The following is a 26999-nucleotide window of genomic DNA, read 5'->3' on the forward strand; positions in this document are numbered from 1 at the left end:
GCTGGAGCAGAAGGACCCTTGTTTCATGGAACCTGGCCACCTTCCAGGGCCAGGTGTCATTGACAGGAGAAAAGGACTCTTCTCCAAAGCAGCTGCGAGCACTGTGTTTGCTGAATCACTGAGACAGTCCCCAGTGGTTCCACTCAGGAAAGCAAGGTTCAGAGAGACCAAAACAGCCCAGGTGATGAAGAGCTGGGAAACTTCCAAGGGAATAAAGGGAGTGATGCTAACAGACAAGCAGAGCTGGAGATGAGGAAAAGCAACCAGTTGGCTGTGGTTCCAAGTGACAGGAGTCTCCATCTCCTTCAGCTTCTGCAGCTTCCCTGTACAACCACAGGCAAGCCATGCATGGGATGCCACCAACTCATTTAATGTCTCCCCAGTGCCTGACCCTGGTAGCTATATCTGCAGAGACAAGCTTCCCTGGGGCTGAATCCCGTACCTAAACCCAAGATAAGCCCTGCAGCAATAGGCAGTCAATGGATATGCAAATATGAAGACAAAGCAATGCTCTGGGCTGGGATTTGTGCTCACACTGCGTTCCCACTAAGTGGAACAAAAATTTGAAGAGGCACACACCATCCAGGGGGAGATTCCTCTCCAGCTGGAAACTCAGCAGCCGGGGGAAGATACAATCATAGAATGGTTTGGGTTGGAAGGGAGAGCTCAAGGCTCACCTTGTTCCAACCCCCCTGCCATGGGCAGGGACACCTTCCAGGTTGCTCCAAGCCCCATCCAGCCTGGCCTTGAACACTGCCAGGGATGGGGCAGCCACAGCTTCTCTGGCCAACCTGTGCCAGGGCCTCATCACCCTCACAGGGAAGAACTTCTGCCTCAGATCTAACCTAAAGCTCCCCTCTGTCAGTTTAAAGCCATTCCCCCTTGTCCTATCACTGCATGCCCCTGCCAAAAGTCCCTCTCCAGCTTTCCTGTTGGCCCCTTTAGGCACTGGAAGCTGCCCTAAGGTCGCACCGGAGCCTTCTCTTCTCCAGGCTGAATCAAGCCCAGCTCTCCCAGCCTGTCTTCATAGGAGAGGTGCTCCAGGCCTCAGGGCATCTTTGTGGTCTCTTCCATCTTCAGAGTAGCAGCCAGTGCCAGGTCACAGAAGTATTTCCAATCTCATGACAAGAGGTTTGCTGACAGTCTGCCACCAGTCTCACCACACTTGGGCAAGACTTCAGGTACACTTCAGGTACCTCTTTGCTCTCACAACCCAAGGCACAACCACTGGCACACTGGTAAGCTGCAGCAGGGGGTTCTGGTGCTTAGAGAGGAATGGCTGAGCTACAGCTAAAGAGCTGTCAGGATGACAAGAGCTGGGGACATGCCTGGGAACTACCTCTTACATCAGTGAGTCTTCTGGAAGTCCTGGCTCCATTATAAATGTAATGAGAGACCTCATGGGCACCTCTGGATCAGATCTGCCCTGAAGCCCCAAATTCATGAAGAACAAGCATTGTGGAGGTGGAGAGGAGGGTGTGCAGCTCATGCTCCAAATGCTTTCCAGAGTATAAATCATCCCACTTTAATACCAGCCTATGTCACCCTGAGGCATTCCTGGACAGGGAAAGCTCATTTCCAGCTGCACAGGGCACAAAGAACTTGGAGCAAACCTTTGAAATGAAGACAAGCCCATAGGGTACAACCCCAGGTGCCATTCTGGCTCCATTTCTGCACACAACTCCTATAGAACATGCCCACCCTGTCTTCCCATGGGCTCTCAAACCTTTCACCAGCCAAACCAGAAATGCTGCAGGGTAGCAGACACCCCTGAAACAAACCCCTTCCCAACATGCACCATCCGACCCAATGACACATAAACCACACACCAAACACATGGCAATGGACAATTTGTTCTTTATTGATTAAAAATTAGAGACATGCAGTAAAATACAAAGTCCAAAAAAGGAAAAAAGCCTGAATATTTTACATCTTTCATTATAATCTACAATACACCAAAGTTGTGAAGAGGATCCGTTTTCATTAACAGAGCATTGTCCTTAAAAGTAGGAACTAACTTAAAATTACCACCTGATATCAGGTTCAGATCAGAAATTTGCACAAAAACCAAATTCTTAATGACACTGGAAAACAATTATGAACAGCATTGGCACTTACTGAAACAACATCAGAAAAGACAGTTGTCTAGCACTGTAATAGCCCAAGTAAATATTTTGTATCCCTACCCCAAAACATCTGGAGGTCTATAAAGCAAAAACCATGTTTCTTCCTTATTTTCTCCACTGAAGAATCAAGGAGCCTTAGGTTAGGGTGACCTCAAGCTCTTAAAAGTCCTGGCTTTGGGAAGGTGGGGAATAACTTAATAAATAGACACTGCATTGTTCCATTTGACCAGTTTGAGCGCTACCTTTCTCAGCACCAGTACACGAATGAAGAAGGTCCCCATGGCATGCAGAGAGAAGGGAAAATAATACTGTACCAAGACTACCTCATCCCCGTATCCTAACGGTTTCCAATACACTTGTATTGAGCACAGGGTGACAAGAGGCCAGCCTGCTCTTCCCAAGCCAAGAAGCTTGATGGGGGACACCACAGGGAGCGTTTAGTGTCAGACAACAGGAGGAAGGCACCAGAGGTGCCACACGCATGTGCAAGCACACACTTGGACAAACTCAGCTACCACAAACTCCCTGGTATGAGGCACCCACTTCCTGGGCTCTGGAGAACATCTGCTCAGCACCCTGACATGCTCTCAGCTCCTAAACCCTCTTTCTCCTCTTCCTCCCCTTCACACTCACCAGCCACAGGGCTGTAAATAGCCCATGGGGACATACCCAATATCCACCTAGAGGCTAAAAGCATCAAGGGCAGTATAAAAAGAACATGCATAATTCGGGAAGCTTCCACAGCTGCTCATAAAGAACAATATATAAATACAGATTGTTCATCTGAAGACTTGGAAATAAAAAAGTCCTAATTGAACTCAGTCATTCTGCTCTGTTTCTGCATTGTTTGTGGCTGATGGAAACAAAACACGTTTCCATCTGCGTGCTAAATTACAGACTTGCAATTTCTGTGTAGAAAACACTCCAGAGCCAATAGCAGTTACAAAGGCCAACTGTGAAACAGTAGGAAAAAAAAGTCAACACCATTTATTATTCACATATTGCATTACAAGTGTCTCTTATCAAACTCGGAGTATAATTTATACTATTCATGGAGAAACTCAACTTCAACACCACATAGAAAGAAAAGCTAAATACGTGTGTGACAGGGCTGCAGTGACATCCTGATCAAATGCGGAGGCTCGGACCGACGACCCGAGCGACTAGTGCAGGAGGGACACAGCCCGGCGCTCGCTTGCCCAGTACTACCACTCTACTGGCGATTCTTTATTGCTGTAAAACACGACAGGGATGGTTCCACGGGTACCAGTTTGCAAAGGACCGGGAGACACGTCGGGAGGACTCACGCAGCCAGGCATAACAGACTGGGCTTCAGGAACAGGTTGAAGCGCATTGTTTCCAAACGCAGAGTGACACACATCTCCTCTCCCTCTGATCACAAACATTTTGTTGATCATCTGAAAGACCAGTTTCCAGACAGCAATGCCTCATGGGTCTGCTTCAAGAACAGACTACATCTAAGATGCAGAATGAAAGACATTTTGTTGAAGGACTGCTTTAACGCAAATTGAAAGGTTCAGCCCTCATGCCATGCCTGGCACTCATGTGGAGAGAACCAAAATGGTAGAAAATAAAATAAAATGAAATAAAATTAAGGCAGTTTACAAGGGGAAGCTGACTTCTAACACCTCAAAGTCAAGGAACTTCTCAAAAACACAAACACAAGGGAAGGTGGCTCTCCCTCCCGTGGGTTAAGACTTGGCTTGCTTTCTCAGATGCAAGCATTCAAACCAGCAGTTTTAAAAACACACAGCCGAAGAGAAGCAGATTTCTCAGCACTCCAGGTGACCCAAACAACATGTATATTGGTGTTTCAGATAGGAGGAGCAGGTAAAGGACAAAAAAAAAAAGATCCATTCAGTATTAAAACTTGTGCAAAAATAGCAAGTGAAAAAAATGAAACCACATGTAAGCAAACATTTAGGCAAGATCATCAGAGCAGTGGAACCCCCTGCTTCGTACTCAGTAGTATTTTTCTTTAAAGTAAGGCAATAATAAAATGAACATGCAGGCAATGACGTGTTGGATCTGCATGTTTGAGATGACAGATACAAAAACATGAGAGTTGTTTACAAAAGGTGTAAACGCCATCGGTAATTTCAGGAAGGTTTGTGATCCTATTAAGGAAAATGTTAAAGCTTCTAGGAAGGGGGCTGTAGTTCAATTCTTTGGCAGTAGTGGTTTTTTTTTCTTTTAGGCTAACAGAAGCATTACGAATATGCACATGTGGGTTCTCGGTTGGGAAGCATCTCCTGGGACCTTTGTTTAGCTGATGCTGAGCTGTGCAAATCCTATGAGTTTGCCATCATCAGGAATATCTGAGCCTTCAACACCAGATGCCTGAAACGCAAGAACAGAGATCCAAATAGCAACACACATGTTCTACCTGCCCAAATCTACCACCCTACATAACACAACAAGGTGTATCAGATATCTCCTCCCTGGGGAGGAAGCAGCCACAGGGATGTCTTTTTTATTTGAAGATAGGAAGGGCTGGGACTGAAGTTTTGCCAGTATCTGCTCTGACCAGGGCTATGTGCACTAACTGGGGTAAAACAAGTGAAAACTCCTTACAGAAAGAGTACAAAATAATGGCACTTATTGCTTCACTACCAATAAACTGGCTACACCATTTTTCCTGCCCATCCCACACTCCCCTATCCCCTTCCTGCTTTATTTCTTCATTTCCTTCTCAGAGGCAATGTGTCTGGGCCATCTTCATTCTCCTCCTCCAAAAAAGAGAGGAGTTTGTGGCATTTCTGAAGTATTCTGCCCTTATTCTGAAGTATTTCTGCCCTTTCTGGGCAACCGTAGGCTCCAAGCCCAGAAATACTCTTTTGTAACATTTTGATATGCTTATCAGCCAGGGGAAGGGAATGTTTGTATTAGCACATCATCTCACACTTATTTAACCCAGGCGCTGCCAAGCGGACACAAGTGGGAACCTGCACTGCCCACTGTCAGACAACCAATAGGAAGCTTTGGGAAAGAAGGGAGGATTTAGAGTGCATACATTAGATGCCTACAGTAGCCATCACAGGCACCTAAATGCAATGCCTTCTCTTTGCAAGTGACAACTTGTTCAATTAGGGAACAGGAATAAATACCAGTTTGAAAGTGACGGATCTGTTGGCTTGGGGCTCTTCCACGATTTTCTGCAAATTAGCTGCAACTGAAATCACACACAAAGAAAATGGGCAAATATTAGGACAGGCTAGAGAAAAACGTCCCACTCACTAGCTCTTTTTCTATTACTCAAACTTAGAACTTTTTAAAATGAGAAAAAAAATAAAATAAAATTTTAAGTCTCATTTAGACTCCATCTACTTAAACCTACTGTTTTAAACTGAAAATGCTGTCATTTCTTACTATGCTTCTTTTTCAAATGTAGTTATTTTTTTCCTGGATGTGGTGGGATTAGTAGTAATAAATTGCCCAGCTGCACATGGGAATCAAGTTAATTTCACACTAGCAGCCCTTCCAAATGTTGCAGCCCATGTATCAGGATCAGTTTTGCGTGCTGTAGGTGAAATATACAGGCAGTGCTGACAATTTAGAAGTCCCACCTGCTGCACAGAAGGACACATTTACTTAGCAAACTGTTGCTAGCAGTAGCTGCTCATACCCACACAACACGTGCTGCTGCCGTAGTGCATGTGCACATCATGCTTCCTTCCCTAGCCCTACCTAAAAAAGCCTGGCTGATTCCAGTCCCAGACCTGTCTTGTGCAGGACTTGTGAGAAGTACAGGCTTGTGGAGAAATTTGGCAATGCATGTATGCCAGGTGACAATGATTCAGCTAATGCATTGATTAGCCTTCAATTTGCATTACAAAGAACATTTGCTTCATAATGTTTCCAACTAAGTCTTTTTCTTGTGGACTGGGGGATGCCTACGTGTACTGGCACAGAACTGTCACCACAATTACGAGCGGTTTTGTAGAGCCACTGGGGTAGAGAATCAAGGGCACAGCAAACTCCCACAGTACCCATTAATCAGGTCATTTTAAACATGCAAAAAATTACTGAAATGGTTAGAGCGGAAAAAACAATACATAATTACCTATTACAAGATCTCTGCCATCAACAAGACCTGCTGAAATGAGCTCTTGAGACACACCATCAGCAGTATCTGTTGGGCAGAAACCCAAGAGCCAGTCACCACATAACAGAAACTGTCCAGCTGATGAAGGCATCACACAGAAACCTCATCGAGCTTACACAAACCAAACAGCAAACGTGCTGCTTACACAAGACAAGACAATAGGGTGTACACCAGGTGCAGTCAGACCACTTTGAAATACACTGTCAAACTCTGAAATGGAATTCTCTGAAGGGCTTATGATGATATGGATATGGTGATATTCATGAACAGTTTTACTAGAAGGGTCTTCTCAACAGCAGTGCTCCAAGCCCAACTATAGGGCAAGCCCTTTAAGAAGGCACAGGCACTCATACAGGGTTTCCATACACACAAGTGCACACCGAACACAGAACTTTGCCTTTCCCAAGCTACCTTCACACACTAATTTCCCACCAGCTCACCTCTCCCTGGGGTGAATTCAAATCGAATATCGTTGAGCTCTTTTTTTGAATTCCTGTGGGAAGAAGAGAATTTTATATAGAAGAGACCATTTAATTGCTCTTATAGGTGCCCAAAAGAAAGTGCTGTCATTGAATAATCAGTCTGTGAAAAGCGAGTTCATTGCAGCCTTCCCCCTTCAAGGCACAGCTAATCATTTGGGTGTGCATCTGGAGGCAGGGTTCCTGGCATAGTCTGCCTCAGCCTGACAGAGCCCAAATGGGCTGAAGTCGAGGATGAGAGCCAGCTCTCTGGTACAAGGCCACGTTGTTCCAGAGTCTCAGCAACCCATACGTGTCAGCAGAGATATCCTTAAAGAACATCCTTCAGAGGAAGGAAGCACTTGGGGACTGCAGACGCACACACATCATGCAACTGTCCAAGAATGACTGGGAGGTGATACTCAGAAGTCCCAATCAAATGCCTATCAACAACTAAGATGTTGATAGGCATTAAGAGACAGGCTTCTTAACTGAGAAACATCAATATGTGTAATGACAATAGAATGCACTTACAATCCTTTTGCTGCCTGTTTCAAGGGACGCAGACCAGAATCCATGCCTTGAATCAGAACTGGCTGAACTTGTGCCTGAATAGCAAGGTGGTCCAGCACAAGGAAAAGATCCCTGACCCCCTTTAGGGAACCCAGCTAATCCTTCCTTTCAACCCTGTTAAGTCTTCCACCATCTGCCTCTACAAAGGCTCACTTTGACAGGTCAGTTTTGTGTCCTTACCTTAACCTTAATACAAGGCTGATGGGGACTTTTGTATCTTCCTGTACCGGAGGTGCAGCAGGAGGAGGTGGGGCCTGCAACAGGATTACATCGTTTTAAAGTAGATTAACACTTCCTTTCTCTGTTTTTAAAGCTAGAGGTAACTTTGATTGACTAGAAACACAAATAAAAATTTTGCTCAGCACTGGAATCATGACCCTGCAGTGAAAATAACAGACTAATGAAACAGGAGAACTTCACACTTAAATAGTAACCCAGGAGGTGCTCTCTGCAGTTGTCTTGAAAAGACTATAAACTACACTGCTTTGAGGTATGCCAAAATGGCAGGAGACTTCAGAGTAAGCGCTAAATGCAAAAAGATTGCTTGCTTTGCATCAAAATTTAAGATTATGGGGCACTGATGACAGCTTCAATACCTCCTTTATTTTAATCCCTGCCCCAAACATCTGATTTAAAAACCCAATACAGTTGTGAAGAGTACCTAGGAAATAATTTTATTGGCAGATTAGCATACACTTTTAGTTACTTTTACTCCAGCTGCTGGTGCTCTTGTGCCAGCAACAGAGCTCAGGGCTTGTAATAGCAACCCTGGTTCTGTTGAAGCTGAAAGCTTTACCAGGCCAGGGAAAATAAACAAGGGTTCATAGACAACCCCAGAGGTCTGCAAAACAGTAACCAATGAGCTACAAGAACCAGGAGAGCTACAAGGAGTAACACATTGATACAAAGAGCTGTAAAGAACATATTAAGGAAGCAGAGCTACCAAGACCATAGTGACAAAGAGCTACATAGAACACACACTGCCACAAAGGTATGAAGTTTACCTTAGGACAAGGTACCAACAAATTAGCTATTGCCACTAGTGGCAAGGAGCAAGATACTCTACTAGTGCAAATGAAAACACTTTCACTGAGACCAACAGTGCTACTTCCTTTTACTGAACTGAGAGTCCTGGCCTTCACTGCTGCTTGAAATTCAGGGATTAAACACTGGCCCTTTTCCAGGACATTTGAAGGGGTCTGATTTAAGTATTAAAGTATTAGTGTAGCCAGGAGTATGTCAGACCCAACTCCACTATTTTTGTTTAATGACTAAGGTGCTATCTTTAACAGTTTCATAAACAGGAACATGAGCTGACTGCAGTGAAGTGATGCACCTATCTTCCACGTTCTTTAAAATAATGAAACACTTCTAGGAAGAAGTAAGACTAAGAGTTCTTCTTCTAGCCAGTACTGCCAAGTCTCTTCCTCTTGGAACTACCAAAGAGTGATGGTAGCTTGGCCCCCCTCCAACAGTGACAGCCTCTCCCCATCAATAAATATGAACAATTAATGTCTTCTCTTATGAAAGAGAGGAGGCAGGAGTCTGGCAATCTCCACACTGCTTTAATCGACAAACAAAAAGACATGTTCCAAGTGTCTCAGTAATGATGTGGGTTGGCCCTTTTTTAAACACAAGTCAGAGCTCTTTCTTGACTGTGCAATGCCTATCTGACCTACATCCTACACATTAGGGTGATGTAGCTAAGAATTAAACACAAACTTGTCAAGCTTTCATATTGCCTGTAGCTCTCCATAAAGGTCCATTCTCCCCTCTCTGCTTGAAATGCAAGTGTTTGAAAGCACCATGAGGTTCAAAGCTTCCCAAATATGGAGTTTCTCCATAATTTTTGTCTGCTACAATGGCAGTTTTAACCTAGGCCTTCCGTCTTTCTTCTGAAGTCTGAAGAACTCATATGTTCCGTTTTTTTCCCCTCTCACTTTTCTCTCCACTCTTACTTTATAGATGTCACTGATGATGAGACACACCTTAAATACCAGGAAGAAGCAGCTACCACTTAAATGAGACTCTCCTTATTTTCCTTCCCTTTAACCTTGCCTCAAGCCAGAGTCCACTCCCTAAACAGCATAAAAAGTCACCGCTCACCCACAGAATAAGCATGAAAAACTGCCGCACCCACGTTGGCTACGTTCCTTTTGCAAGCCACCAGGCCAGCTGTCACTTCTGTGTAAGCAGCAGCATTAAATCAACTCCAGACAAGCACCTTCCACAGCTTCCGATCATTTCAGCTGTTCTGCTCCATACTTGACAAGCTCGAAGCTGAAAGCTGGTACAAAGGGATTCTGACCTTACCTGGGCTGCTGCTGGGGCTGCTGGAGGAGCCTGTCTAGGTGGAGGAGGTACAGCAGTTTGAGGTTGTGCAGGTACTTGTCCTGCAGCCTGAGGTAGTTGAGTAGGTGCCTGTGCTGGAGCATTGAGTGAAGGACCTGGAGGCTCAGCTGATGGGAATAGCTGCAAGCAAAAAGGCGTTTTAATGAGAAAAGGAACTTGAGAGTTATGACTCAAGCACCAGCTTTCCAAGAAGCGCTTGTTTGCTGCACATATCACCCAGAGATGCAAGGGCATTCCCAGGCCTTTAGGACACTAACACTGATCCCAGGTTGGTGTTCAAGGCATTTAATGCGTCCTTATGTCCAGGGACCTCCCCCCCCGCCCCCTGCCCTGACATTTGCAAGCTTTATTCCCCAGTACAGAAGGATAAGAAATCAAGGTATCAGCATGACCATGGATCTTGGACAAAAATTACACTCTGCAGCTAGCAAGGCTGGATGCACACAGATCATATCTTAGCTTGGAGGAGCGCACCCCATCCTTTAGTGTCCCCCCTTCTCAGTTCCCAAGTCCTACTTTATTTCTGAGTAGCCATGCAGTCACAACAGAGCAACTCCACTTTGATTTGCAGTTCCTTTCAGGGAACACAGCATAGCAAAGCATGGAGATAACTATCAACATCTCCGTTCAAATGTCAGAGGCAGAGTAATCCAGACATTCTACTGAAAACTGAATTCAGAGTTGTTTGAAACACACAGACAAAACTCTTAGATTTGGACTTACTAAAGATAAAAAAAAAAAATATATGCTATCAGTTTGAGGGTGTGAGCAGGGAAGAGCTAAATGACAGCTTGAACTTTTTTACCTCTTACGTTACTCAGAACAGGGAACCTGATTTTGGCATGGTAGCCAAAGGACTAAGTTTGACAATACTTCTTGATTGTGCCCTCCAACTTAGAATAAGTTGTAGGAAATAAAAATCACCCTGAATATTGAAAACCTGGACAGCAGACCTCCACATCACTGTATGTTAAGGCATGTATCACAATCAGGAAATTAATCCCAAAGGGATTCTGGTTTTCAGCTTTTTCTTTGAACTTAGAGTTTATGTCAAATTATGGTGCCAGAACTGCAGCCTTTCATAAGATCTCCCTTTATAATCATTCCCTGGAAATAGGTGAAGGAAGAACAGGACTAACTCAAGACTAATTTCTATGAGACAGCTCTGTTTATCTTTTCACACAGGTAGAGAAAAGACAGACATTGCATAGCCTCTAGATGATAAGCACTCTCTATCACTGAAAGATAAGATATACTAATATACCTAATATAAGAAACACCAGACAGAACTGAAGGCAGGTTATAAATTGCAACTCAAGTTTTCTGTCATCAAACACTATCACAGATTTATTTCACCGTTCTGAGCATAGATTCCAAACCAGTGAACTAAGACAATGCAAAACAGACATTTTAAAGATGTGTTTTGTTGGTTACTTGTTGGAGTTTTTTAAAAGAGGAAACAACAGAATCACAGAATGTTTTGGGTTGGAAGGGACCTTAAAGATCATCTATTTCCAAGCCCCCAGGGACACCTTCCACTAGACCAGGTTGCTCAAAACCCCATCCAACCTAGCCTTGAACATTGCCAAGGATGGGGCAGCTACAGCTTCTCTGGCTAACCTCTGCCAGTGCCTCATCACCCTGACAGTGAAAAACAACTTCCCAATATGTAACCTAAATCTCCCCTCTGTCAAATTAAAACCATTACCTCTTGTCCTGTCCCTACCCGCCCTTGTAGAAAGTCCCTCTCCAGCTTTCTTGCTGGCCCCTTTAGGCACTGGAAGCTAGTCTATGGTCTCCCCAAAGCCTTCTCTTCTCCAGGCTGAACATGCTCAGGTCTCTCAGCTGTCTCCACTGTTTCAAGATCTTACAATATACAGGCTTTTGCACTAGCAAGTTGAACAGATCTACACCAAACTTATCTCTGGAAGACCTCTCAGCATTATATAGCTTATGATTCCTTTTACAAGGTTTTCAAGCAGAGCTCAGCTAGATACTAGCTTTTACTTCACACAATATTGTTTTAAGAGACTAATAAAAAACATGCCTTCAAACAACAGCAGTAACTAGGTATCATAATTTCAGAAAGCCATCTGCAATTATAGCTTACCTCAGAATTCTGTACAGGTTCTTTCACTCTGGGAGACTGAAAAACAGAGAAAAAGCTATCATTGCCCAGATAAAAGTGAAACTTCTTGATTAGAAGGACTTGTCAGAACCATACTGAACATATGGAATCTACACAATTGCTTTCAAGTTACACATATGTATTAAGATGAATAAGAAAAGGGACACCACAATTTGCTGGCAACCTAATCATATCATGCCACCCAGAAACAGACATGTTTCAAAAGCTGCAGCTGATATTTACACAGTGCCATACAACATCCTAAGCTGCTACTGCTGTTCACTATAGCAAAATCCAGTTCTTCTGAAGATCACTCGGATTGGATCAAATTACTTTTGCACCAAGATCGCAAAATCCATTTTAAGCTACCCAAGTCTTTCTGAAAAAAATAAGCCACACAAATCTGCCTTACAGAACTCTGCTGGGAAACAAATTCACTTCATATACTTAGGGAACTAGTCTGCAAGCCTACTTATTTAAACCATACAAAACCTGAGAAGGGAGAAATCAACCTTACTTGTGCTGCTTTAGAGAAAGAAGCCTCTTGCCTGCCCTTCTTGCCCCTGGACTCTGCATTATGCAATGCACTCAGTGAGAAAAAGCAGTGAAACAAAGAGATAAGTGGATTGGAGAGGAAAGTGCAGCCAAAGCAATGTGAACAACCTTTGCTTATCAGTTAAAACAAAGATAACATGCATTAGCTATTCCACATGAGCAGAAGCTTTGACTCCTAACTAGTCCAATTACCATGTGGAGATAGGTGGGACAACCCGGTCCATGCTGGGATTAATAAAACAGATGTTCCTTCTCCGCATAATGGTCTAACAGACAGCTTCAGATTAGGACAGTACAAGTTTGACAGAAGAATGTAAGTCTCATGCCACTCTTCTGAGCCAGTTTATGCAGTAACCAATGTCACTACCATAACAAATACAGACCTGAGCAACTTGTAACATGTCATAGAATAGCAGGTTGGAAAGGACCTCAAGGATCATCTGGTCCAACCAATCATATGACTCAGAGGCTTCTTATGAGAGAAAAAGCATCTTATTCTCAGAACTGCAAGTTGCAAAAAGCCATCTGGACATGAGAAAGAACAGTTCATTCATGATGACTATGTGCAGGCAGTGTCAGGAAAAAAGTGAGGCAGCTGGAAAGATAAAGCCTGAAATCCATCTAAATATGCTGAGCCTTCGCTTGACAGTTACCGGGCAAGGTGAAAAACATGGCATTGCTCCCAGAGATAAACAGCCATGATCCACATCTGCAGTGCTGTTCTTTCCGGCACAAAGCTCATATCCAAGAGTACCCTCTTAAAAATTCCCTCAAGGAATAACTCAAAAGGAGCTTGTCTGAAAGATCACAGTGTGCTAGACACTGTACGGACAAACATGGGAACTCTGGCCCTGACTCACAGCTAACAACTAACCCAGATAAATGGCAAACAGAAGTAAACTAAGGGAAAGCATGGACAGAAAGGAAACAGGATAAACATTAGAAGATATTTACCTAATTAAGGCACAAATAAGATGACTTCAGGGGTGTGCCAAAAAAAACATTAATTCTAACTTATTTTTGCTTGGGCAACCAGAAATGATGTGAGTAACCAGTGAAATGGGACCACACAGAACACACTATACAGATTTACTCAGTAAAGATAGGTGAATGATTTAGGGGATGACATAGCACAATTGGTTTAATTTGAATTCAAGGTTTTAAATGCAGAGAGGAAAGAAGTTCACCAAGTCTTTATGTCCAAAAGGTAACAGTGAGCCAGCAAGTCACCATATGGAATGAGCTGAATAGATATTTCTGGCTCTGTTTAGTATAAACATTTCTCTGCTTTCAGCTGCATCCCAGTAAGACTTGCAAGATACACTTTTGTACATATTATAGAAAAAAATTGGTGAATTTAAAAGTGGAGACAAGCAAAAAATACAAATCCTTTTAGTTTATGTAGATGTTTTTATGCAGGTTAATAATTAACTATTTTAGCAAATCAGGTCAATCTGCAAAGCATGGTTTTACTTTAAGGCTGACAGCAATAAAAAAACAGGTACAGATAGAATCACAGAATGGTTTGGGTTGGAAACGACCTTTAAAGATCATCTACTCCAGCCCACTGCAATGGGCAGGAAAAGAAGGTAACACCTAGTTAATGTAAGCTATTCTATTCTACAACTGAGGGACTACAGACAGGTGGAATTTACACCCCATGCTGGAAATATAGCCAAAAACCACAGGATAAACACCAGTCCTCAATACACCATCATATTTGTGGCAAATGCTGGCAGTTTGCATACAATTCTTATGATCATTTGAAAAAGGACCAAATGCATGAGGTGTACCGGCATTCCTGTCCTTTCACATTCAGGTATAAGAAAATCACTCAAAAGCTGTGGGAAAGACACCCACGGCAGGATTCAAGTACCTCGGCAGACATGTAGTGAGGTCTAAGATGCCATAGTGCCCTTCCTAACCTTCAGAAAGATTCAGGTCTCCCAAAGTTCTGTTTTATCTACATCGGGTGCCTCCAAAAGGGCAATATACTACTACATTTATGTAACTGAATTGAGACCTACTGCTCCAACACCTATCCTAAAGGCTCCTTGAACAGGAGACCTAGAAGTAAAAGCTAAATTAGACAAGTATGCCCAAATTAGAGCAATCAGAACAGACGGCAGTACAAGGAAATATGCCAAAGCTTCAAGAAAAACAAATGGCTTGAAAAGGAGCCTGTAAACATGTGTGTCAATCTGCTTTTTAATGCGTAAGAGGAATGAAACAAGTAAGTACTGTTCAAAACACAGTAAACAGTGTTAACTCATAGTACCCTGACCTTAGAGACAAGATAGAACAAGTTCTAAGTAATCTCTGAAACAGAGTTAGGGTTTTTCACAATATTGCCTCCTAATTTGATCATATTTTAACCTACTAAAGGAATTTTGAAGATTTCAGCTCATAAGGCATCAAGAATTTTAGTAGTCACCTTGTGCCAAGATACCTTTCTTGACCACGTAATATGAAGCTGGATATAGTAAGCCTTTCAAAAAGTCACAATAGGTGTTGTAGCAAGATACGGAATTACTCTATCAATAGTGGCCTTTTATAACCCAAACATTTCAAGTGATGCAAAAAGATGCAAAAATCCTGCATTTAATATTTAAAGGTCTGTACAGAACACCAGTAGAAGGAAGACAAATGAAAGAGAAATGAGAAAAGTTACAAGTTGTAAAGGGATAAATTCTCCAAACCAATACTGCCTTTCTTTCCCCTTTCCTCAAACTCCTTCACTGCCTAATTCAATTACAGAATGATTTAAAGGCCCAATCCACTTCAAGCTACCTGCTGTAGTGAAAAGAGAACATGCAAAATCAACACTGCTGACTACTAGGGGAAGACTATCTGTAAACTTACTATAATCTTTTTGTTGATCATTATGCATTCCTCTGTGTTTCTATGGGTTAGTCTGGGTTTGGGAGATTTTGTGTTTGTGTTGGGAGAGGTGGTACTTTTTAGAGGATTTTCAAGTGCTAGACCGATCACTCCTTATGACTTTAGGGATGGCATAACATTTTCTATCAGGACTAATCAATTTCACTGTAACTGAAGGGACAGAACCAGGCCCCGTGTGTTTCAGATATCAGCCATAAGCACAGGCCCTATTGATTTCAGCTCCATCCTGGAGAGGGCAGTAGGACAAAAGCTCTCCTGACACTTCCAGAAGAAAGCATTTCAAAGAGTCAGCAGCCTTAAAAACAAAGAGAATATCCTAGTTCAAGTGAATGAGTATGCTGAGCTGACAGCAGACTGTCTGAATTCATGTTCCCAATTATACTCAACATCCCTGAATGAGACCAGCTGTGCCCCAGAATGATGACAGGAGAGAGATCAATACAAGTTTTTTTCTTTCACCTTCAGTCTGTTTTCTCTCGTTTGGTTACATACTCAAAGAGAGGGATCATAACTTATTGTGTATTATACTTAAAGCCACATGCTTCCCAGAAAAGTTAAAACAGTGGAGCTATTGGAGTTTGAGAACCCACCCTGAGCTGTGAAATTGCTGCTCTGCCTTCCTCACTTTCTTCATCTAGTTCATCATCACTCCATTCCCAGCCACCATCTTCAGTCTTATGAAGACGTCCACTGGAACCTGGGACTCTCCGGACCTGCTCAGCACAAAGACAGAGAGCTGATATGTTAAGCAGGCAGTTTCTACAGTTAGGGTTTTTTTTTTTTAGGAGACATAGGACAAAAGCATCTCGAGGCTGCATCACCTGCCAGGGTGCTTGAGTATTTTATTGAAATGCCTAGTTCTCTATACAGAAAATGCCCTACTACAGTAATTACCATTAAAAATGTGAACACAAGCATAAAATACTAGCAGAACTAAAGCAAAATCCCAGGAGGTTTTCAGTACCTTTTTGGATCTTTCAGTGATTGTTGGTGCTCTCTGCAACATCTTCTCTTGTAAAAATTCTTTATTCTGCAAAACAAAAATTACCAAAAAATTGTATTGCTAAAAACACCCTTTGATTCCTTCAATGTCTCTGACAAAGAAACCGTTATTTCCTGCAGAAGGTGTTTATATGTCTCATCTCCATTTGCCCAAAGAAGTTAAACATCTCCTTTCTTTGGACAACAGTGTATGATGTCTCATCCCAAATATCTTTTCAGTTACAAGTTTCCCTATGGAAAGTAACACAGAATTAACAATCGAGATATATACTATTCTGTCTGATTTACTGGGGTATGTATTTATTATATTACAGCATCTGATACCCTGCTAAGAGGTTCGGCATTCTTCCATTGGCAGATACTACTCCACCTGGATCCAGCATCTTCACTTTATCTTATCCCTAAATTTATGCCTGTCCAACTTTCAAAGGCAAACCTCAGATGTCAGGCAGGCCAGGATGCAGGAAGCCTCTATGCTAGAATAACAAGATTGACGAATTGGGGCAGCAGGATTTAAAGTGGCTGAAAAAACGTACAGCACATATGAAGTTTAGAGAGAAAGTAAATGCAATGATCTCAACAGACTAAATATTAAGAAACTGCTGTGATGTTTTACTGTATTAAATTTCCCCTTCAGCAAGCTACTCCAGACTGGCTAATGTGGGCTCCTGAGCATATAGTTTTCTAACTGCTTGACTGCTGAGCCAAACTGGCTACAGGGGAAACAAGCCAGGCAAGCACCCTGGCATCAGCACTGGATTTGGCTGGGTATTTCACTCCACATGAGTGAGGTTGGATAGCCCTGCGATCTCTGCCTGTGAGGTGCTCCCAAAACTTCCCCATGATGGTTTGTTGCACACAGGATGGAGAGTTTCATGATACACAGTCACTTCCTGAGAAGTGGCTCTCAGTATTACCAAAACATATTGCCACATAACATAGACTGTACTTAAATATATGATTCAATATAGACAGAGAAGTTGGACTCTTCTGTCCTCACGTTACAGCTGTCAGCTTGGCAGTGACTGATGTATGAATATAATTTAACACTGAGTGTTAACTGGCATGTGTTTTCACTTCAAGTGCTGGTTTAAGTATTGCCTCATTTATAATAATGTTAATTTTCTATCACCACATATGCTAATATGCTACTCTGCAGCAGCTTAATGAAAGCATGAAGGAAGTTTTACACATACTGAAGTATAACATGAACCAGAATTCACATAACCAACTGGAGAAAGGTCAGCAATGTGTAAACCATCATATCACTTTGGACACCAAGCATGTGTCCAGTATACAGATGCAGACTATTCAGTTGCCTAAAATCCCATCACAAACAATGAAAACCTAGTGAGTACTGAAAAGAGCCCAGACATCAATTAAACTTGCCCTCGAGCAAGCAACCTCTTACATCTCATAAACTGGATCACTCTCCAGACTTCCTTGATTGCACTTGTTATACTCCTGTCAATTTTAGCAGGACATCTGTACAAGTACCTAGATGTGGCCACTTCCATTTAAGCATCTTAATCTGGGAGCTAAAACCTACTCTGATTAATTGGCAATACTGCTGTGCTATCCCAGGTATCAGATATTTTTTTTGGCAGCTCGATCTGCGTTCTGCTATAAAACCTATGTATTTTGATCAGGAACACCACAGAAAAAATAAGCAAACAGCAAACATTTCCTCATTCCCATGGAAATACAAATTGGCCCTTGTACTATTTCTGTCTCCCTCAATTAGACCTTGCATGCTACATATGCACTAATCTCCAGGGAGTAATTCCATGAATGCTCATTGACAGTTCAAGGGTAAAAATGGGAGTTTCCTGCTATTTTGTATCACAGGAGCTTCACTTTCCATAAGGCAACAGAGGGTGAAGTTTTACATACCCTCTGTGCAGTGGGCCTCATTCACTGCTTTGCATACAGACTGATTACAGAGTTTACTAAAATATAAGTTACGTTTACTGCCACAGAGACCTTTATGGTTGGAGAGGCAGCCAGAATGGCACCATTAAAAGAGAAGAAAAAACCCCAAAAGCCACTGACAGACATTTAAATGTTTGAGAATTTCTAGATAATTTCTCTTAATAGCAGCATACACAAGGAGGTACAGAAGAGGGGTTTCATTCTGTTCGTTCACAATGAGCCATTCAATACACTCAGCTATGCTGGCCGTAAGTGAAACAGCCCATGCTCATGCCAATAAAGCTGTCACCATACCTATCACACTTCTGAAAAGTCCTCTCCACAGCCTCTGCACAGATCAATTTAGGAAGTGTTTTCTTACCTTTGCTTTCGTGAAAAATTTGTGTCTTAAGAGTTCTGCTGCTGTCGGTCTGTCAATAAAAACAGATGCAGAAAAGACAATTATAAATGCTCCCTTTCAACACAACGGTCTTCCAGGTTGCTGCAGCTTGTTGTAACATGGCATCTTGTAACAGCATCAGCTTCTCCTGCAAAATTGCCCTAAAAATCAGTCAGTTTATTCCAAATAAATTTTACACCAGCAGTCTTAAATACTCACTGCATATTCTGTTCAAAACCAGTAAATAACTTCTGGCCAGGGGGGAGAAGTTGCTCCCATTTTGATGCTGAACTTGAGTCTCTTAGAGCCAGTTTGATAGGATCACAGAAACAACTTGTTCAAAATTGAAGGATCATCACCTACAGCAGGAGGGCAGCAGTACTCACCATGTAACAGTTATTTCAGAGATACTTGATTACCTGTGTAATTAGTTCTATCAAACACAGGCAGGACAACCAACTTTTGTCTAATAGAAAAGGAACAACTATTTCCCCCTTTAAGGTAGATTTCAGGACTAATACTGGAAAGTAAAAGACATCCCTCAGTCAGTTTTGAGTTTAGAAGGAGCTTTCTAAAGACATAGACCTATGTGAGAAAGTACCGGGTTACAGCATTTCCCCCTCTGCAAACTGTGCTTTAACAGTAACAGAGTTTAATTAGTGACTTGCAAAGGCCATTTGTTACAGGGTTTACTTCGCCTTAGACTAACAAAAATCATTCACTTTATAGTAAGGGAGCCCCAAAAAGAATTAAAAACTGCACTAAATTCTCCTCTTTGAGAACTGATACAATATGCATATTTGATTCTGCTTTCTATGGGCCAACCTCCTGCTCCCACAGTCAGGATGATGACAGTAGCCGTCAGTGGGTCTTGAGAAGGGAGGTATGCCATGCTGCAAACTGATTATAGTTAATTCTGATCAGCATATACTCTAACCTGCAGAGATAGGATACGCTTTAGAAAGGAGAGAAGAAAAAAAAATAAAAAAATCATTTTGGGGGAAAAAAAAAAACCTGCTATCAGCATTTATAAAGCACTCCACTGAGTCATTAAACATTTCAAGTGTAAAGCTTGGTAAAAGAGAGATCCCATCTCACGATGTGCGAGAAGCCTTTGTTCCTGAATCTTTCATAAGTGGGAACTGAAAAATGTCTTTATTACTGTTTTACAATGGGACTTTTTTCCTTTCCAGAATTAGTTTGCTTACTGAGAGGAAAAAAAAAAAAAAAAAGAAACCCAAGAGATATAAAAAGCGATCTGATGATTGTTTCTTCACCTTTGCGTTTTAATTCATATTTTTTAAATGCAGGGTGAACACTCTTTTAAACAGCCTCACAGGCTGGCAAATGCTATGACTGTCCTCCACAGAAATAGCTCTGAGCTATCCTATGTGACAGCCTGTGGGTTTTAAACAGTGCTGTAGACAGCAGACCCGTGTGCAGCTTTGAACAAGGCCATAATAACATCATGATACAATGCTATCCTGTGGTAGTATTTCTAACATCACAAAGTAACCAAACTACTGTTATGCGGAAGACAAAAAGTGTGATCGGGTCACTTAAGCAACCTGTATTAATGAAAACATGTTGGTAGTATTTGTCAGTGTTTTTCCTGATTTCCACCCCCAAACCAAATATTACTTACAATTAAGCAAGTCAAAAATACACTGAAAGCCTTCTTTGCACTGACAAATTTTTAAAAGCTTGTTTCTGAAGCTTCACAAATAAAACATATTGCCCAACGGGTAAAACACAGAGCAATTTTGACTAGGAACAAAACATGAAGTGCTGTCACCTGCTCGAGGCGGGAAGGGGGAAAAATGGCACTACACACGCAGTGGACTGGGATGCACTCTCATTAACCCAAATGGAAGATGTGGACCTGGGACAGGCATGATGCCAGGCATTTATGCATAAAAATAAGGACCTCCAAAAGAATTTTCAGCCACACAGCAAGATTGCTGTGATCATTGCAACTGAAAGGCTAGAGAGGCAGAGAGTGTACTGGCTTAAAAAAATAAGGAATACAATGAGTTTTGTGGGTTTGTTTTAGGATGTTTTGGGGTGGTTTTGGGGTGGCTTTAATTGATTTTGGTGTTACCTGTTTCTTACCTTTTTTCAGGGTCTTTTTGTAGGCACGATGAAATCATCTTCCTAAATGATTTCCCATACTTCTTCAACATCTCCTTATCTTGCACACCAGTTTCCAAGGATGGAGGATCATTCTGTAGCGTCAGCATTAAAACCTGAAAGAATCATGTCTATTGGCAGTGAGATTTTTCTTGGCATTCATGAGACAGATTTGGGGAACACTATATGGTAGACAAGCATTTCTGTCAAGCATGTGAGTTGACAAGTACTGTTTCATTACAACGGCTCTCAAGGGCAGCCTGAGCTCAAAGTGAAGGTTCTTACAACTTAGACTGTGTCTCGTGTCTCGCATTCATTAGACAGTAAAAACTCACCTACACTTTCCTCAAGGCAATTACAGAGTCTCTCCTCTTCCCTCCACTTCCCACATTCACTAGCTTTGTAGAAACTGTTGTTTTCAAAACCTTTACACCTCTGCAAATTCCGACTGTCAGCTGAGAGGTTCAAGACTCGTACAACAGGATCTAGAGAGAGTTACCTCCACCCCCGCCCCTTTGGAAGCTCAGCTAATTTATACTCAACAATTTATGCTATTGTTTTCCATCACATCTCCTCGCCCACAGTGTAATCTGTAATCCAAACACAAGGCTGGGATGTGCTTTCAGAACTGCCTGGTGTGATTAAAGAGTAAGCATAGCAGAACTCCTACCAGCCTTCTTTATTTAAGATAAGCACTTCTGCAAGGGATTTGATTCAAAAGCTCTCTTTAGATCTCCCTGTAGGTATTTCTTAGCTAGAAGGCAAATTAATGAAAAAGCAGAAGGGCAACATAAAAAAAACAGGAGGGTTCACTTCCATGTTACCAACACGACATCAGGTGAAGACATTTCTCACACAAGCACCCATCAAGCCAAACTGATTATTTCCTTCAAACCACTCACATATTCTGAAGGAAAGGAAGAAAATTACTCATTTACATTTTCACTTGTCACCTACATACAGATGAATATCTATTTTTAGAAAGGGAAGCAGCACACAGCACATTTAAATAGCTTTCAACAGCTACATTGCTTAGGGCAGTAAGAGCCCATCAATCTAGCTGAAATTATACAGTCTGTGACAGGATTCCCTGCTTTCCCCACTCCCCTCCACCCCCCTTTGGAGGGTCACTTAATGCACAGGTCATTTTGCTGCATAACAAAATTAGTCTGCAGTGAAATACAATTACATTTGATAAATAAAACACAGAAGTCCTCCTGCAGGCTGTATGACTGGAACCCTTAGCTAACAGAGCTACAGATCCATAATTCTAGCTACTATAGCTACTATAATAGCTACTATATGACAACACACCATACCAAATAGGCAATCTTTGTATTTAGAGCTACAACCCATGCATTCAAAACACAATGAACAGAAGTAGAGCTTGCAGAAGCTACTGCAAAAGGCTAACAATAATCACAGCACAGAAGGATGTATCAATGCAAACAGCAACAGCTAAATTGGCAACACATTTCCATGAACTCCTCACTGCTACGCCACGATCGCTGATGTTACAAACTTCAATGGCATTTCTAAACCACTCAGCTACTCACTAGTCCCTGCACAGAGATGACATAAATCTTAAAATTACTTGTGTTCTACAAGAGACAAGCCAGTGCAAAACCATGGCATTTAAAGCAATATATGGATATGCATGTTCTAATGAGTTAGGAGCTCCTGGATTCCCAAATGCTACTGTAATTACAGGGTGGGAGGGGATGCACCTAGCGAGGTAACACCCAACTTGCATAGCACCACTGCAGTCAAAAGACTCAGAAAAGGAAAGCTTGTTGTCCCATGATATACCTAAAGTTGAAGGACTTAGCACTCATAGGCCTCATATCCCAGGTAACTAGCCTAACCATATGCGATGAGGTTACTGCATGGGCTCTATACCCCCTTCTGTTTGATCCTCCACCTCAAGTTCAATAAAATATTAATGTTGCCAATACCACACCATTTCATACTGATGTGGTACTTTCCACTGGTTCAGTGATTGATAGGACTGTGTTGGCATTAAACAAATGACATTCTTTTGGATAACTGGTGACAAGACTTCTGAGAGATACCAGGAAAGTTTATCAGTGCAGGAGATGGAATAGTTCACCATACCAGTGTCACTGCTTGCCAGGTAACGTGCTCTGAATCATTATTTATAGTCCTAAAAACATCTGCTGCCTTCAGAGGCTCCAGGATTAAAACACACCTCAAGAATGGTGTCCCTGGCAAGACTCGGGATCTAAACAAGAATTCGGCAGTTTCAGACCATGCTGATTAAGAGACATACTTTTAAAAGGTGACTTCAGGGAAATCCATGAACATCGTGACCCACAAGTGCAAGTTAAGAGGACAAACCCTTCAACAGAGCATGCTAGTCAGATTCTTGGAAACACCCACAGAACACACTGATCCTTTATCTTGCACAATTATCTGGAGACCTGCTCACCTTCATCGGTGGATATTTATGGTAAGGAGCTGCCCCTGTAGCCAGTTCGATAGCAGTGATCCCAAAGCTCCAGATGTCTGCCTTGAAATCATATCCTCTGACCTGAAAAATATTAGAGGATGTTAGCATGTGTCTCTCTTGCTATCCTACACTGTAATCCCTTTCCTTAGCATATTACACATCCTTCCACCCTTTCCTTCCTTTCCAGGAAAGGAAGCACTAGTGTTAAAGAGATGGAAAGAATGTTTTCTCTCTCCTCTCCCCTCAGCCCCTTATACCTTAAAGGAGGTGGTTTAGAAATCATAGTTTGATAAAAATTATGGGTATAGACTGTACAACTATAACTGCTTTGCCATAAACCTCTCCATGTGTAGAACACAAAGAGACACTGGTTTAGCCCAGGCTCTGACTTCCACACAAAGGACAGAGAGAGTTATTAAACAGCATAATGAAACTCCCATGGTTAATAGATGGACTGTTATCCCCTGGGGACATACGCCTCACTACGCTTTTAGTCAACCGCTTAATCAATCTGACTGTAAACATGCTCAATCCTGAAACTTCAGTACACATCAGCTCAGTAAAAGCCCCTTATTCCTGTCCATAGACTAATATTTCCCTCCACTAATTAATAGTAGCTTCTGCACTTGACATTAAACACAGACTTGTTGAGGAAAATTCATAGTGTTTACTTCCCCTCATGCACAGGAAAAAATATTTCATACGCCAAAGCGGTTACTTCCTCATTATCATTAGGTAATATTTTGGCACTTGCTTTGTCCGCTGCAGGGGAGAGACATTATGTACTAACTTCGAGAGCAGCTACAAAAATCAAAGCGTTTTGGCTGCTTAGAATGGTTTGTATTTCTTCTCGCTAGACTATGGAAAAATATTGAAATCAGAGCAAAGCTAATAAGGATATTGTGTTCAGCTAGCCTAACAAGCCTTAGAAAAATGCTCATTGTGAGGAAGCCAAAAACATTCCCGAAGCTACCTTTAAGATGATCTTGAATTTTGGCAAACAAACAAAAACCCCTCTTGCACTATTTTTTATACGATACTATAGTTGAACTGAAATTTATTATAGCAATAGGAGTTTATATCTTGTATCATTTTCATGAGCCTTAAAAGTCTAAAAAGTTTCCTGAAGTCAGTTTATGGATGCCATGATTTATGGATGCTATACCATGAGACTTCAAGTCAGTTAACTAAACAATATAGTATAGCAAAATAGTACAGTTTAAAGGAACACAGTGCAGGAAGAAATATGCTGTAAGGGTGGGGTTCTTCCCTACCCTCACACTACTTTTTATGTTTTGAAAATAACTTTGGGATATTTCTTAGCTTTATCTCTCAGTGTTGCAGCTCATCTATATGCTCTTCAACTCCCCATTCCCTATGTTTGATGTGGGGGGTTTATTATACCATATAATCCTTTTTGTAAATGAAAGCTATGAAGTTCAAAGCTGTCTACAGCAGTTCTCCTTGACATCTGCCCAATTCATATTAGTCACCATCTTGCAGTTAGTTTATGTCAACAACATTTCTTTTTCTCATCAACTTTTTTTTGCCATATATCTGCCAAGTGAACATACACTAAAAGACAATCCCAGGCTATCATGTATTGAAATAGTAAAGGAACTTGATGTTGAAGTAAACCAGATAGAATTGAGTTGATAGTATCTACATATTGAAGGCTAACCTACAGCAACCCCTTTGTCCTTTATCCTGGGTTGGATATAGTGGTTCAGAAGTGTTTTCTGCTGGAAAACAGCAAGATGATATAAACGGACAGTGAAGGATTTCACATCAGCATCCACCTTACCACTTTAATACTTGCAGGAAGTTAGATGTGTATGGCCTGCATAGTAGTACTGGACTTCCTAGAAAATCTGCCTCCTTTGGAAATACACCTGCTGCATCAAGAACCCCTGCTTTGTCACTGAAACCTTTATTTACCCTCTTTAGCACCCTCCTTAAGAACTCTTTTTTTCCCCTGTTCTGAAGATTGCAGCCACCCTAACTTTAATGAGCCTGGAGAAGCACAATTAGGTTCTGGCCAGTCTGCTGTGCCCTCTGCACCAAGCCAGGACACAAAGGACAGATTAGCAAGGGACAACCATGACCTGATTTTAGGTACACTGAGTACTGTATTTTCATTTATTTTTAAGTCAATGTAAATCCAGAAGAATATAACAGCAAAGCAGTTCAGAAGCAAGTCTGCAAAGACAGCTCTTGACCTGGGGAGCATGTCTTGTCCTCTACAGTGTTAGACCTGTACTCTGAGGAGGTTGTAGGAGTGCTATAATGCACCGACCCCTCAATGCCACCATGGGGAGCTACTCAAGACACCAAATACTGAGAATGCCTTTCATCGACAGTATATTTAAGCTACCCCAAAATCATCTGAATCCCTCAAGAAGTTTTGGACATAGAGAAAATGTACTAAAGTCCAACCACTGTTTTAGCTGTATTTCATTTTAGACATATATATATATATAGAAGGGGTCTTATCCAAGTTACTTCTAAGTTTCAAAATATTTTGTTGTGAACAGCAGGGTGAGAAGCAATAAGGCAGGTGTGACTTAATAGAAATGTGCTCCCCAAGTACTTTTGTAAGGAATTAGAGTGAACAAAAAGAGCCAAAAGCTAGCCAAAAGAGCAGAGGAGGAAGGGGAAAAGCATCCCTCAGCATTTGCTGTATGGATACTCAGAAGCCAAGAGAAACTAAAAACCTGAATAAAGCCAAGTGCATGTTATTTTACAGTAATAACCCCCCACTCTGACATGTTGCAATTGGCCACCCAAATTCTAAAATGCAGAAGACCACATTACCAAGCTGTATACATGCAGATTTACCACATGTGAAACTGTTTATATTCTACTTCACGTTTATGGAGAGGGAGAGGCACATTAGTCTTCTTTATGCAACAGCAGAGTTGCCTCAATCTCACCTTAGGCAGGAGCCTGAAGAGAAGCAGCAGGGTAAAAATCTACTGAACACTTCATATTTCTGGCTGCAATAGGCAAATCAAAAATCCTGCAGCTTTAAGAAAGCCTTACAGAATGCCAAATAACCATTTTAGTTTGAAGTAAATATGGCCGTTGCTGACAACAGGGAATTCCAGCATCAGGTAAGAGGATACTAGGAAAATCAATTCACCTGTTCCATAACTTCTGGTGCCATCCAGCAAGGTGTGCCCACAAAAGTTTTCCTGACTTTATTCCTGGTAATGTCACCACCAGTGGCCAGGAATGCACTAACGCCAAAGTCTGAAAAGAAAACAATAGATTTTATTAGGAACACATCCCAAGCAAATTGAAGAGTTGCCCCCTCTTTCCTTTCATGTTCCCAGCCACCTATTAAGTACTAGACCATACAGTTTTGCATGAAGAGCTTCCTAATAAACAAAGAATGATCAAGAGTGCTGGTACATGAACACCCTGTAGTCCCCCATTTAATTACTGGGGACAGCAGAGCTCTTAGTGCTGACTGACAGAGAGGAAAATTCCACTTTCCATTATGGCCCACTGGTCGCATTATAGTGCACCCGCACTCCTCCAGCAGACCTGCTAACTGTACAAGCTTGCCTCTGACAGCCAGTGCTTTATTCACATTTGTGTAAATACAGAACAGGTATTAACTGAACTCCAATTAGCATCGTGTTAAGAACTCACAGAATCCTAAAATGGATTGGGTTGGAATGGACCTTGCAGATTCCAACCCACTGCCATGGGCAGGGACACCTTCCACCAGACCAGGTTACTCAAAGCCCCATCCAACCTGGCCTTGAACAATTCCAGGGATGGGGCAGCCACAGCTTCTCTGGGCAACCTGTGCCAGGGCCTCACCACCCTTACAGGGAAGAATTTCTTCCTAATATCTAA

At 42.0% G+C, this 26999-nt stretch overlaps 1 protein-coding gene across 1 annotated transcript in view; it reads right to left on the reverse strand.

Annotated features, from left to right (window-relative positions):
- Positions 1–1837: 1837 nt before the first annotated feature.
- The window catches only part of OXSR1 (oxidative stress responsive kinase 1), a 91415-nt gene continuing 66253 nt past the window's right edge, over positions 1838–26999 (reverse strand). Inside the window, exons 6-18 of the mRNA XM_065666877.1 lie at positions 26275–26384; positions 23112–23213; positions 20645–20778; positions 18515–18563; positions 16184–16249; positions 15810–15932; positions 11746–11781; positions 9597–9755; positions 7464–7537; positions 6693–6745; positions 6211–6279; positions 5255–5319; positions 1838–4487 (exon numbers count right to left, since the gene is read on the reverse strand). Of these exons, the coding sequence (XP_065522949.1) occupies positions 4413–4487; positions 5255–5319; positions 6211–6279; positions 6693–6745; positions 7464–7537; positions 9597–9755; positions 11746–11781; positions 15810–15932; positions 16184–16249; positions 18515–18563; positions 20645–20778; positions 23112–23213; positions 26275–26384 (1115 nt within the window). The 3' untranslated portion in view covers positions 1838–4412. The remainder of the gene's footprint in view (positions 4488–5254; positions 5320–6210; positions 6280–6692; positions 6746–7463; positions 7538–9596; positions 9756–11745; positions 11782–15809; positions 15933–16183; positions 16250–18514; positions 18564–20644; positions 20779–23111; positions 23214–26274; positions 26385–26999) is intronic.

Source organism: Lathamus discolor, chromosome 2 (assembly GCF_037157495.1).
Source record: "Lathamus discolor isolate bLatDis1 chromosome 2, bLatDis1.hap1, whole genome shotgun sequence".
NCBI classification, from domain to species: domain Eukaryota; kingdom Metazoa; phylum Chordata; class Aves; order Psittaciformes; family Psittacidae; genus Lathamus; species Lathamus discolor.